The following is a 14,678-nucleotide window of genomic DNA, read 5'->3' on the forward strand; positions in this document are numbered from 1 at the left end:
TGGCGAGGCCTCTATGAAAAATTGTATTGGTTATTCAGTGAAGAGATAAGTCGTGCAAATGTGGTTGATGATTTAGAGTATAAAAAGGGGGTTTTACAGAAGTATTCCGAAAATTTTGGCGGTTAATTGCGCAAGGTTATGTCAATAAGAGAATCCTGGTGAATTCCAAAGTTGTGTAATAGTGGTTTCAAGCAAAGTGGGAGAGTCCCACTGCCTATGATTGGGTTGCATGGTTAACTACTTGCGAGGTTTCCGGTTAATACCATGTTAATGAGTTATTTCAGCTAAGGGAAAAGACCATAAGTGGTAATTTGAGCAAAGGGATTGTTAAAGGTATTCTATGGTTGGCTTTATTGACTCAAGTTCAGACTTGGGGAAGGATGCAAGATTTATGCCTTGTATAGATGCGGGTTCCAAGGGAAGTGATTCTGCTAGGTGCTTCGTCGAGAGGGCATTTATGTGCTAGAAGATTTATGGAGTTGATTATATTCGAGGCCAAGTCAGAGAGGGTGGCTCTCAACAATGGTCCTAATGGATTCAAAGGGGTAAGGTGTGGTGCCTAATGATTTCGAGCCTATAGGTACGGTTAAGAGTCAAGCTTTTGTAGCAGCATATGAGAAGAGGCCCAGAATGTTCTATGATGTGTTGGCTTGCAGTGTAGCACTTGGGAGGTATGTAATGGTTCATGGAATTTGGGACAGTGTGGTCTTGTGATTTAGGGTCACTCTGGATGAGTGCGGATGGAGTGTGGTAAGTACTGAATGGAGTTGTTCTTGTTCCTATGGCAATTAAGGATAAATTGGAAGAAGATAGATTTGTTAGCCATAGTTGAATTGGCATATTGGTGGTCATGATCAATTCCTTCAGCTTGATTAAGTTATTCAAGTGATTTGTGACAGTACGTATGAGGCTTGTCAGCCTCCGTAATTGATGTTATTCAGAAGCATTCTACCATTATGGCTTGTTATGTAGAAGCGGATTCCAGAAGGGGCTATGGTGGCTTAGACCACTACTTAAAGATTTGCATATTCTACGGTTATGAGGATTCACCTGTGTGATACTATGGTTTTCTTGAAGTGAGTTAAGTGAAAAGTTTTTAGATGATGAAGTGTTAATCTATTAGTAGTTCCGGAGTTATGATGAAGATAATGTTCTATCGTATATTGGCATACCGGGGTGCAGTGAGTAGTATGGAATCTGAAGTGAGGATCAAGGTTGCAGTTTGGCGCTGACACGGATGTCACGAGCTCGGACGAGCAGTAAAGGAGTTTCGATGTCTAAAGTAAGTTGGTATTGTTTTCATCATCACCTGAGATCGTTGTTTTGTAAAGAAGGCTTTGCATCCTGGTTAAGGATTCTCGATCGCTTTTCAGCATTAGTGCGGCCGGTGGTTTGGATGTACAGACGTATTATCTGATACGGAAGGCTGTGAGAGCATGTCCCACAGAAAGGTTGTATAAGTGTGGCATGTAGTCACTTGATTGATTAAAGAGTTAAATCAAGTATGAAGACTGCAATTATGTCGTTAAATTGAGAATTGATGTCTGGAGGGCACTCAATTTAGTAGGTTATGGGCTATGGAGGATTACACCGGTTATGATGGTGGTCCTTGTGTGTTATGGAAAAAGGAGGTTATTATGGACCAGGAAAGATTATTGGCCTAGTTTGGTACGACAGGAATCAACTTGAGGTATGTGGATGGATTTAATGTGAGTATGGGCTCTATATCAGGCCAGATGTGTTCATTTCAGCAATGCGTTCCTTATGGGAGAGTAGTCGGGGTGTTATATCGTTGTCAGCAGTTTCATGTAGTGATGTATTGCGTCGCATGATTTGTGAGACGACTTGGTGAACTTCTTATGTGTTGAGGTTCCGCGTAGAGATAATGTTATTTCAGCAAAATGGCTTTTGAGATTCAAATCGTATATCGCACCTCAGTTGTGCTTGAGTTTTGTAGCTTATAGCGCGATATGTCCCCTCAGGGATGGTATTATGCACTTAGCGTGCCCGTGACCGAATTTCGGTATTTTATTGTAATAAGCAATTTAGCTCGATGTGCATCTCCTTATGTGAGTTCTACGTATGGATCGGGTGGCACGCCGCCATGGTTATGTTTTATGGATCGAGTGGCACGCCGCCATGGTTACGCTGTTTGGATTGGGTTGTGCACCGCAATAGTGTGACATTGAGTACAAATTCCTATATATATTTTTATGTGTTTTGTTTCCTATTTTCTGAGGAAAGCTCATATTAGCTGTGTGCCCGCATCGCATGTTTAATTCGCGAGTGGGGTAATTGGATTTCCTTTTCAGAGTTCGCTTTCCTTTTGTATCACGTTCGAATTGGTAGCCTATTGGCACATTGTGGCATCATATAAGACTTTTGATCATGTTCGGGGTGGCTCATTACCTGAGCGGTTCGTACTGGGTGAGACGAGATCATTGGATTTAGGATCAGTGCAATCTGATTATATAAAGTATATTAAGGAGCTAAGACCATTATTTGGTTTAGAATGAGGTGATGGTTCTTGTCAGGGGATAGACCCAATGGATTGTTGATTCAACAATTGGTTATGAATTTCTACTCCTATCCTCCGTCGTGGCGGTATTGTAAGAGTTAGAGTATGAACTATGTATATCCTGAGGTGCGTTGTGAGCATCAGATTCGTGGAATTTCGACTATTATGCTTAGAGAATGTTATTGTGGTACTATGAGTAAAATGGTACAAGGGGTGAATTCAGCTAAGGTATGCAGTCGTGTTTTTGTACTGCGTGTAGTCATTGACATGGTGAGTGTATGTTGGAAGAAGGTCTGGCATAGAATTCTGGATATTGGAATTGGGCTCTAAGGCTTATTTGCTTGAATGAAAGAGAATATCTTCAGAATTTATTGAGTTAATGTGCTCAACTGAGTTGTGGTAGCATGGGAAGGTGCATGAGGTGCTAATTAGTTATTTCAGACTACTTCAGTGTAGTTCTTTGCACGTTCGAGGACGAACGTATGTTTAAGTGGGAGAGAATGTAACGACCCGACCGGTCATTTTGAACTCTAGCATGTCGTTCGGCAGTCTAAGGCCATGAACAGCTTTATTTCAGGTATTATGACTAGTATGCATGGCCGGAATTGAATTTCGGGAAGTTCAGAGTTGATTCGGAAAGAGAATTCTCATTTCGGAAGCTTAAAGTTGAAGGAATTAACTAGGATTAGAATTTTGAGTAAACGACCTCAGAATCGGGATCTGAAGGTTCTAGCAGGTTCGTATGATGATTTCTGACTTGGGCGTATGCCCGGATAGGGTTTTGGATGATCCAGGAGCATTTTGGCGCATATTGTGGAAGGTAGCATTTCGGAAGAAATTTCATAAGTTTGGTTTGAAGTGTATTTCAGTGTTATCGACGTCCATTTGGGATTCCGAGTCTGGGAGTAGCTCCGTATGGTGATTCTGGAGTTGGGAGCATGATCGAAAGTGAATTCGGAGGTCCGTAGGTCATTTTGGAGTCATTTGGCTAAAGATAGAAAATTAAAGGTTTTTGACTTGTGTGGACTTTTTTATATCGGGGTCGGAATCCGATTCCGAAAGTTGGAGTAGGTCCGTAATGTCAAATATGACTTGTGTGCAAAATTTCAAGTCAATCGGACGTGATTTGATAGCTTTCAGCATTGAATGTAGAAGTTGAAATTCTAAAGTTCATAAAACTTGGATTGGAGGTTGATTAATGATTTTAGCGTTGTTTGATGTGATTTGAGGCCTCGAAAAAGTCCGTAATGTGTTTTGGGACTAGTTGGTATGATTGGTTGGTGTCCCGGTGGCCTCGGGTGTATTTCGGGTGGTTAACGGATCGAAAATGGAATTTTGGAAAGGCTGAAGTTGCTGGTATCTGGTGTAATCGCACCTGCGAGGGTTTGGCCACAGGTGCAGAGCCGCAGAAGCGGCCAGGAAGCCACAGATGCGGTATTGGCGGAGGAGAGTTGGGACTGCAGATGCGGTCATTTTGCCGCAGATGCGGGACCGCACCTGCGTTGGAGAAGACGCAGAAGCGGAAGAATGGCAACCTAGTGAGGACCGCAAAAGCGGTATTTGAACCGCACCTGCGGAACTGCAGAAGCGGTCGAGTGACCGCAGGTGCGGGAAGTGCTGGAGGCAGAGAGGTGTTTTAAAAATCGGGATTTGGCCATTTTCTCTAATATTTTCTTGGCTTGGGCGATTTTTGGGAGAGCTTCAAGTGGGATTTTCATCATCAATAATAAGGTAAGCTAACCCCACCAATCTTGAGTTAAATATATTGATTTTTGTATGGATTTTAGCATGTAAATTCGTAGAAATTTGGGGGGTTGAGTAAAACCTAGAAAATTAATATTCTTGGATTATGACAACAATTTTGGGAATGGAATTAGGAGAAAATCATATATTTGAGTTCGTGAGTTCATGGGTAAACTTTATCTTCGAGAAATTTTGGAATCTGGGCACGTGGGCCCGAGGGCATTTTTGTCAACTTTTCGCCCGGGGTTAGGAATTGTTATATATTTGACAATTAAGGGTAATTGAGTATATATTAATGGATTGGTATTATCATTGGCTAGCTTTGGAGCTTGGTTCATCGATTCGAGTCTTTGGAAGGGCGTGAAATGCCGGTTATAGATCTTCGGAGCGAGGTGAGTCTCCTTTCTAACCTTGTAAGAGGGAATTGTCCCCATAGGTAAGTTAATTGATTATGTGCTCCTACTTGTGGGGGCTACGTACGCACGAGGTGACTAGAGTCCGTGCGTAGCTACTATTATGCTATTGTCCGAGTAGTTTTGGACCCAAAGCATGCTATACTTGGATTATTTGCATACTTATTGATGGCTTTAATTGCTTAAATCACATCTAATTAGTAAATGAATTTCTAAACGGATTAAACTCCATTTTTCTTAAATGGTTAAAAGAGGATTAACTTTCTTTGGATAATTTTTCCGTATGGACTTCTTGATTGACTATCTGTGTGTGTTTATTTTTGGAGCGGGCCGAATGCCTTGGCAGATTAAATTGATACATCTATGGTTTGCGCTGTTTGACCCTCGGCAGTGCACAATTTATTTTCTGTTGGAGCGGGCTGTACGACCTCGACATGATTTGCGCATGCTGGTATTGCTTACCTTGAAACTTATTGAGGTTGATATTGCCTTTCATGGCCCGATATAAATTAATAAAGATAATGAAAAGTAAATCTTGGGATTTTCCTTATTATTTGAGAAGGTGTTACCTGCTTTCCGGCTTATGACTTATAACTGCTAGATAAATCCATGTTTTCCTTACATCTTCACTATATTATTATTGGACCCTTAGCAAGTGTCAAAGTCGACCTTTCATCTCTACTTCTTCGAGATTAGACGGGATACTTGTTGAGTACACGTTATTTTCGTACTCATACTATACTTGCTGTGCATTTTGTTGCACAAGTTTATGTGTGGCTAGTGGCTTAGTGGCATATCGACATGGTTGATACGGAGACTTAGGTGAGTTGCATTTATTGAGACGATCGCAGCCAACAGAGTCTCATTTAGAGTATTGTACTGTATTTTCATTCCTGTTCACTTGTATTCCGGACAATCACAGTATTTTTATGTCATTCTTTAGTAAATGCTCATGCACTTGTGACACCGGGTTCTAGGATGATTATGGGGCATCTTGTATTAGCTTTCTAACATTTATATTTGATTTTAAACGACTATCTTTTACTTGTAAAATTTAAGGAAAAATCAAAGATTTTAAAATTATTAAAATGAGAATTTAATTAAGTACTTTGGTTGGCTTGCCTGACAGCGTGTCCGGCGCAACCACGACTCTTAGTGGATTTTGGATCATGACATTTCTCAACAAGCCTAACATAAACAAGCTACTCCAACACTATAATCATTAAACAAAGAGTCAAATCCAGAAATTCAATTAATGGTTTCTGTCACGACCCAAAATCTACTATGGGTCGTGGTGGCGCCGGACACCGCTGTCAGGTAAGCCAACCAAGAATGCATAATTAAACTCCAATTTTAGTATATGCGGAAATCATTTTTTCTTTATACATTAAATAATAAAATTTACAGAAATAACCACAAAATCTTTAACAAAACTTATCATTTAATAATCCAAAAAAATCCTCCCAGATCCCGGTGTCATAAGTGCATGAAATTTCCGGAATTATTTATCTTCTCTCTAGGAAGAGGAGGAATAGTAATTTCGTCATCATTTTCCGGTCATAACTCCGGGATCCGGTGGTGGAACTAACCAAACTTGGTGTCAAAAGATACATAATTTCCTTACAAATAATACCCAATTGGTTTCAACTTCAGATCTATAGTCTATTTTTGCAGATCTTAATTTCATTTTCACGAGTTACTGTAGCAGACAGTGTTCTTCATTCAATTTTAGCAATTCAGCTAATTCCAGCACTACTGTTGAGCACAATAGCTTGTTTTGATAACGTGAAAGTGTTCTCTTCTCTTCTAAGATCAATTTTATTTCTAAGCTTCATTTCGGACTGTGAAATTGGATTCACAGCCATACAGAAGTAAAGTCAAGTTAGTTCAAATTACAGTAGCATCGTTTTCTTGCAAAGCTGTTGTACTGTGTCATGCAAATAAAGTGCTAAAGAATTACAGTTGTAATGGACACACAGGCAGGTGGCCAACCTCATTTGGAGGCTGCGCTACCTAAACAACCTCCTCCAAACTTTGCACAAACATCAGGGAACACAAATAACAACAAACAGCCGATGGATTACTCCAAATTTCTGAAACCTTACACTTTAAATGCTTCAATGCAGGAGCAACAGGAAATTGAGCCAATTCCTATTCGTCCACCTACAATATTGAATGGAGAACATGTTATTCAGTTCACAGAGGCAGAAGTAGAAAGGATGGATATCATCGAAGGATTACAATATGCAATAGTTGGCAAATGTTCTTATGGAAGCCCAGAAATTCAACAACTGCGTAAGTTAATACCAATTCAATGCGGAATTAAAGGTGAATGTAACATTGGTTTTCTAAGGGATAGACATATTTTAATTAGAATGACGTTAAGGCAGGACTATCTTCATTTCTCATCAAAAACTCATTACATAAAGGACAGGGATGGCTATCAATATTAGCTTAGGCCGTTGATTTATGACTCAAAGTTTAGAGCAGATGAAGAAACACCCAAGGCAATGGCTTGGATTTCATTCCCAGGTCTATTGCCAACCTTTTTTGTAAAGGAATATCTATTTTCTCTAGCTTCAGCGGTAGGTAAACCTATGCATCTAGACATGGCAATAATTAATAAAACTAGACCTAGTTGTGCAAGGGTGAAGGTACTAGTGGACTTACTTGCAGATCTGCCTAAAAAGGTGAGGATGGACATAGTCAACGAAGCTATAGGAACAACAAGAACTGAATGGGTGAGAATTTAATATGACATGCTGCCTAAATACTGCAGACATTGTAAACTTCAAGGGCATGATCAATTTGAATGCTGGAGGATACACCCTGAACTATATGTGGAGAAGGAGAATGATAACCAAGCAGATACTGCTAAGAAACAGGACATAGGGAACTCACAGCCTGTAATGATGTTATCTAGTGGAAAGGTCGTGGGTAATGTGAATGTTACAGCAAAAGAGCAATGGAAGGAAGTGAAGGACAACAGAGTTAGAAATGTAGTAAATCAAAATACTAGTATCACTAATAATGGAATGGAGATGGCACCAGCTAAGCAGTTTGAAAACATTAAGAACAAGGAGAGTACAAGCACTGTAGGGAGACAAGTAGAAGCACACAGCAACAGTGGTAAGGATTTGGTGGCAGCAGACAATAAAGATAATGATCATGTTCAAGTAGCTAACAAGTTTGCAATATTACAAGGGATGGATGAAGAGGAAGAACCTATTAATCAATTGGCAATGGTGGCAGATAATGTAGCAACAAACAGTTCAGCACTTCATAACCAAGCATCTACAAAGCAAAAAACAAAAAATATGGTCAATAATGAGGGAAAGTTAAATCCAGCAGCACAAGCTTTTCATCTTAACCCATCGGGGATTAGTTCGACTAATGGTCTAGTCAATGGAAAGGAGGCATCAAAAGCAAAAAACGATACCGCATAATGGGTAGAAAGAAGCTTCAAGGATAAAACAGGAGAAGGAATAGTGAAGATCAATAAACCATGCAAGGAAATCCCATCACAAGAGACATTAGTGAACAAGGTACTTAATAAAAAGCCAAATTCTAAAGCAGAAGGGTCAAAATCGTCTACATTTAAAGAAAGAGTGCAAGAATGTGGAGGCAGGCTATGGGAGGCACAAAGGGAATATGATTTAGAGGAGAACGAAGTACCACTAGGAGCACAAGATGATGATGAACCAAATAAGAATGACAAAGAAGAAGATGAGCAAAGTGTAAATGGAGAGATCCATGCCAATGACAACAATACAACTGGTAATTATTTAATAAAGGAAGGATCAGAAAATGTTGAGCACATCAATAATTTTCAGACGGCAGAAGTCACAGAAATTAGTAACTATGAAGGAAGAGGCCCAGAGGTAAATGATCCTGGAGGAACAAAAGATGATCAACTTCAGAAATCACAAGAAGACCCACAAGGACACAACACAACAGAGAAGTTGAAACAACCAAAACAAAAAACAGAAATAGTAAATATTACTGTTACATTAGAGAAAAACCAGTTGCAGCTGTTAAAAAGAGGAGAAGAGAAAGCCTTGGTCACTAAAAAGAATGCATTTGGAGCTACATCAGGAGGGAAGGAAGACAATGAAGAAGGAGAAGAACCTGGTAAATCAGGATACGACATGGATCAAGAATCAACTACCCAACACCTTATGATTGCTGCAAGGAAAGGTGACTTATCACCTACGCAAGTGGAAAAGGCATAATCAGCAGCAAAAGGTAAGAAGAAGCAACAAAAAGATAATTTTGTAGCACCAAAAGATGGGGTGCACATAAGGAGAACGATGACTAAATCCAGCAATCAGTGATGAATGCTCTCATTTGGAATATAAGGTCAGTCAACACACAGCAGGCCTTTGAAAGGTTGACAAAAATGCATAGGCAAAATCACTATGATTTTGTAGGATTAATGGAGCCAAAGCAACAAGCAAAAAAATTGGAAAGGTACAGAAACAAGATAGGACTTGCACAGGCAATTTCAAATGTTTCCAACAAGATCTGGGCTTTTATAGATGAGGTATTTGAGGTAACTGTTATGTACAATATGGTGCAACAATTAACACTAAGATTGTTTCATACTAAATCGCATGTGGAGTTTGTCCTAACATTGATATACGCAAAATGTGATGCAATCGAGAGGATAGAATTATGGGATTCATTATATGCAATGGCAAGGGATATGGATGCACCATGGCTTGTAGGAGGTGATTTCAATGTAATATGGGATGAAAAAGAAAAATTTGGTGGGTTACCTGTGTCATTGAATGAAATTGATGATTTTCGACACTGCATCAATACTTGCAATCTATTCGACCTTGGATTTAAAGGCAGCATATTCACATGGTGGAATGGAAGAGTAGAGGAAGACTGTATATTCAAAAGACTAGACAGATGTTTGGCCAATGTTGAGTTCCAACAAAAATTTCCAGGAATAGAGGTGCAACATTTGTCAAATACTGGCTCTGATCATAGTCCAATGTTTTTGAAGTGTGATATTGAGACTCCACCTATAAAAAAACATTTTAAGTTCTTGAATTTTTGGGTGGAACATGCAACTTTTAAAGGTGTGGTGAAAGAGAATTGATCTGCTGATTTCAGTGCAAATCCTTTTATTCTTTTTAATCACAAGTTAAAAAAATTAAAGAAGGCCCTTTCATTGTGGAGTAAGGCTACATTTGGAGATATTTTCCAAAAGATAGCAAGTATGGAAGAGGTAGTGATGGTTCATGAAGTAGAATTTGAAGCAAATCCTACAGGAATGAACAGGGAAAGACTACAAAAGGTTCAGGCGGAATTGATCAAATGTCTTGCACTAGAGGAGAAATATTGGCAACAAAAGGCAGGTATGACTTGGTTCAAGGAAGGGGATAGGAAAACTAAGTTCTTCCATGCACAAGTGAGAGGTTGAAGGAAGAGACTTCAGCTTAACAGAATTCAAAACAGTGGAGGAACCTGGATTGAAGAAGAACAACAAATTGCAGAATAGGCTATCAAATTCTACGAGGAACAGTTCACAAAAGAAGCTACTCCTTCATTATTTGATATCATAGAGCATGTTCCTAATCTGATTAACACTGAGCAGAATGCATAATTGATTAAGCAACCAACAAAAGAGGAGGTTAAAGTGGCAGTACTTGGACTTAATGGTGATAGTGCTGGGGGCCAGATGGTATGTCAGGAAAATTTTATCATTCTTGTTGGGACTTAATAGGGGATGACCTGTACGACATGGTGAGGGATTTTTTCAATGTCCATGCGCTACCCAAGTGTGTAACACACACAAACCTAGTTCTGCTACCAAAGAAAAAAGAAGTTACCACCTTTTCTGATTTAAGACCAATAAGTCTCAGTAATTTTTCTAATAAGGTTATACCAAGGGTGGTTCATGAAAGGCTAGTGAAATTTCTCCCAAGTCTGATATCGGAGGAACAAGTAGGTTTTGTTAAGGGAAGGAATATAGTAGAAAACATCCTTTTAACTCAGGAGATAGTGACTGACATTAGGCTTAGAACTAAGGCTGGACCTAATGTCATCCTGAAGCTAGATATGACCAAAGCTTATGATAGAATATCTTGGCTATTCCTAACCAAGGTACTGAGAAAGATGGGATTCACAGAAAGGTTGATAGGGATTGTCTTTGGATTAGTTTCAAACAATTGGTATTCTATTCTAATAAATGGTCAAGCTCATGGGTTCTTTAAGTCCTCAAGGGGAATAAAACAAGGTGATCATGTATCTCCAACTTTGTTTATATTGGCAGCAGAAGCATTATCTAGGGGTCTCAATGCACTACACACTAACCTGTATTTTTGTGGATTTGGGATGCCAAAGTGGAGTCCAAAGATCAATCATTTGGCATATGCAGATGACATGATTATCTTCTCATCCTCAGATAAAACATATCTGATACTGATTATGCAAGTGCTGAAGGCATATGAAAATGCATCTGGGCAGCTTGTTAACAAGACCAAATCAGCTGTGTACCTGCATCATTTAACAAACTTGGAAGTGGTCAGCAAGGTAGAAAGGATCACAGGCATTCATAGGAATGATTTCCCTATCATATATCTAGGTTGTCCGATATTTTATGCAAGGAGAAAGCTGGAATTCTATAAGCCCCTAATTACTAAGGTAATGGACAAACTGCAATCATGGCAGCGCATGTTATTATCAGTAGGGGGCAGGGCAGTTCTCATATCCCATGTATTTCAAAGCATGCCTATGCATCTACTATCAGTTGTAAACCCTCCAGAGTATGTGATAAATAGGTTGCACAAATTGTTTGCTCAATTTTTTTGGAGCAGCACTGTAGGAGGAACTATTAGGCATTGTGCTTCATGAAATACCTTATGCATGCCAATTGAGGAAGGAGGAATAGGTTTCAGTTCACTGCATGATGTAGCAAAGGCGTTATTCAGTAAGTTGTGGTGGAATTTCAGAACAAAACCGAGCCTATGGAGCTCTTTCATATGTCAGAAATACTGTAAAAAATTAAATCCTGTAATTGTTCCGTGGAAAAGGGGGTCTCACATCTGGAGAAAAATGTTGGAATGCAGTGATCTGATTGAACATCAAATCCTTTGGCAGACAAAAATGGGATCCTCACTATTTTGGTATGAAAATTGGACAGGTCTTGGGGCACTATATTTTTTAGTTCCTCAGGACTTTGGCATTGATGAAAATGTACATAATGTAAATGATGTTACCTTAGATGGTGAGTGGGATGTGGACAGGCTATATGAAATACTTCCTGAAGACTTAGCAGTACACATTATGGAGAAAATCAAACCACCTTCACCGATGCAGGTTCTTGACAGGCCTTGTTTAATGCTGGAAACAAGAGGATATTTCAGTGTTAAGTCAGCATGGGAGTATACGAGAAGAAGAGACGAACCAAGAACAGCTTATAGAATGATTTGGGTAAAGGGACTGCCTTTTAAAATATCATTTTTCATGTGGAAAGTGTGGAAAGCAAAGCTACCTTTAGATGATTTCTTGAAAAGGATAGGCTACTGCATGCCATCAAAATGTTGGTGTTGTATACAGCCTGATGAGGAATCTCTTCAACACTTGTTTTTTAAATCAGAAACTGCAAAGACAACTTGGAAGTATTTTCTATCGAGGGCAGGAATAGATGTGGAGGGACTTACAATGCACCAAGCAATCACAAAATGTTGGACTGCAAATGTGTGCTTAAGGCTAAAACCAATAATGCAAGCACTCCCCTCATGCATAGTCTGGGAACTTTGGAAAAGAAGAAATAGTATGAAGTATGGTGATGGAGTGACAACAAGCAGGGTGATTTATCAAGTTTCATCAAATCTTCAGGCTTTGGTGAAAGTGAGAAAGCCTGGGATGATCATGGTACCTCACAAATGGCAAGATCTATTAGCTGTGATGGAAAATTCCACTCATAAACTTAAGGTTACAAAAGTCATGTGGGAATTTCCAAGTGCAGGATGGCTAAAAGTTAATACGGATGGTGCATTGAGGGGAAATCCAGGCAGGAGCTCAATAGGTTTTTGTATAAGAAATGAAAATGGTGACATAGTCAAGTCAGTAGGGAAAGAGATTGAGGAGACAATAAACACAATAGCTGAAGCGAAGGCCATGGTAGAAGCACTAAGGTTCTGCAGATTTAAACAATACTCTCATGTATGGCTTCAAACTGACTCAATGTTATTAAAAAAGATAATGGATGGGATCTGGAAACCACCATGGATCATATATGAGCAAGTAGAGGAAATGATGCAACTAATGAATGGGGGCAATTACACAGTTACTCATATTCATAGGGAGGGCAACAAGCTGGCAGATCACTTGGCTAATTTTGCTTTAGATCATGGAGAAATAGAATGCCAACAATTCTGGCATCTAGATGCACAGGGAAGGAGGTTGGTTAATGAAGATAAGTTGCAATGTCCAAATCTAAGGGTGAAGGTGAACAGGAGATAGGAAGCAAAGAGAAAAGGAAGAGCAGGAGGCATGTCAACTTAACTGACCAATATATTCAAATCCTAAGGGAGGAGGATATAATGGTTGGTATTTCTAACTATCTTTTATCTACTGCAGGTGACACTAAGATGCTTAAGGCACTCCATGAGGCAACTTTCGAGATAATTGATACTAAGGAACAAACACAGATAAATAAGCGAGCACAACAACAGAGACTAATGGCATTGGCAACCCAACTAGCATGGGGTGAAAGCGTGCTTTCAGTTCATTGGATATACAACCAGCATGGAGCAGAAGTGTTTAATATCACACGCATGGTTCAGTTACAAGTAGGATATTGGAATATAAAAATGATTCCTACTCATTTCGAGCACAACATGAAGTAAATGGCATTGGAAACACAACTAGCATGTGCAGCAAATATTTTTTCGAGTAAAGCAGGCAACAAAGGCCAATGTGTTTTATTTAGCATGCTTCAATCCACTTTCGGATTAAATAATCTTTTAATATGCAAACAAGGTTTAATGGGGAAGGCCTGGCAGACAACACATGCTGATGAGCAAAGGAATCAAATGAAAAAGTGAATGCACATGGAAATTTATCTAGGATACATAAAAGCATGCAATACTCTAGGAAGAAGGTACTATGGGATATATTTCTTTATGATGCAGCTGTAGGTGGAGCTCACGTGCTTTCCAACACAAAGCTGTCTCCTTTAATCTGCTCAATGGAAAAAGAAATAGGAACGCGCAAGGGGAAAGAAGGTGCAGCTGCCATGCACGATAATGTTTGTCAAACTTCACGAGATCAACATGTGGGAGAGATTATAATATTATGCTGAATTTGTGAGAGAGACGTACACTTTTTGGAGTGGAATTTACAGCAAGAACAACAAGCATATGGCTACAGAAGATCGACATTAACAACATTAATGCACACGCGAAGGTAATTAAACACAGCAACTGAAAATGCCAAGGGACAAAGAGCATGCAATTCTGAATATTTTAATGTGCACACATGGTTTAATGTGAAAGGCATGGCAGACAACACATGTTGTTGAGCAAAGGGATCTTCACTCTTCGACTTCAGCACTGTCATGCAACAAGAACGAAGCAGATGTCTGCTGCTTCAAGAACAGATGTCGACCACAAATCAAATGGCGTGCAAGCTTAATGTTGTGCACTGGTTTCCCAACAGCATGTGGAACCTCAAGAACGTATGCTGGAAACGTATTAAAACATGGAGGAACGCAAATGACATACAAAAGTACATCGGAGGATACAAAATGACACTTGCAAATGGAGTGCACGCAATTAATAGAAGGAACGTTGCATTATGCCTTTCAAATGCACATTCGGGGATGTTGAATTATATTACAAAGTTTAATAGCATTAATGTGATATCAATGTTGAGTGCATCACTCAATTTTGATAATAGGATATTTGTTAAGTTCAAACTATATTTCAATCAGTTCGTAGGATATCATGACGTTGTATTTCGTATTTTTAATGATTATATATAAA

General features: G+C 39.3%; 2 protein-coding genes across 2 annotated transcripts; both read left to right on the plus strand.

Moving 5' to 3' along the window:
- Positions 1–9,007: 9,007 nt before the first annotated feature.
- LOC107769238 (uncharacterized) lies at positions 9,008–9,784 on the plus strand. The gene has a single exon (XM_016588443.2). It carries the CDS (start codon positions 9,008–9,010, stop codon positions 9,782–9,784), a length of 777 nt encoding a protein of 258 aa, XP_016443929.2.
- Positions 9,785–9,904: 120 nt separating this feature from the next.
- Positions 9,905–13,541, plus strand: LOC142165521 (uncharacterized). Its single transcript, XM_075224058.1, has 5 exons — positions 9,905–10,096; positions 10,301–10,369; positions 10,567–11,331; positions 11,788–13,120; positions 13,273–13,541. Exons 1-5 carry the CDS (start codon positions 9,905–9,907, stop codon positions 13,539–13,541), a joined length of 2,628 nt encoding a protein of 875 aa, XP_075080159.1.
- The last annotated feature ends 1,137 nt before the right edge of the window (positions 13,542–14,678 follow it).

The sequence above is a fragment of the Nicotiana tabacum genome, chromosome 10, assembly GCF_000715075.1.
Source record: "Nicotiana tabacum cultivar K326 chromosome 10, ASM71507v2, whole genome shotgun sequence".
NCBI lineage: Eukaryota > Viridiplantae > Streptophyta > Magnoliopsida > Solanales > Solanaceae > Nicotiana > Nicotiana tabacum.

Coding starts and splice junctions, on each gene's coding strand:
- LOC107769238 (XM_016588443.2), top strand. CDS start 9,008: ATGAATGCTCTCATTTGGAATATAAGGTCAGTCAACACACAGCAGGCC.
- LOC142165521 (XM_075224058.1), top strand. CDS start 9,905: ATGGAAGAGGTAGTGATGGTTCATGAAGTAGAATTTGAAGCAAATCCT. Junction 10,097..10,300: donor CTAAGTTCTTCCATGCACAA/GTGAGAGGTTGA, acceptor TAATTGATTAAG/CAACCAACAAAAGAGGAGGT. Junction 10,370..10,566: donor ATAGTGCTGGGGGCCAGATG/GTATGTCAGGAA, acceptor TTTTCTAATAAG/GTTATACCAAGGGTGGTTCA.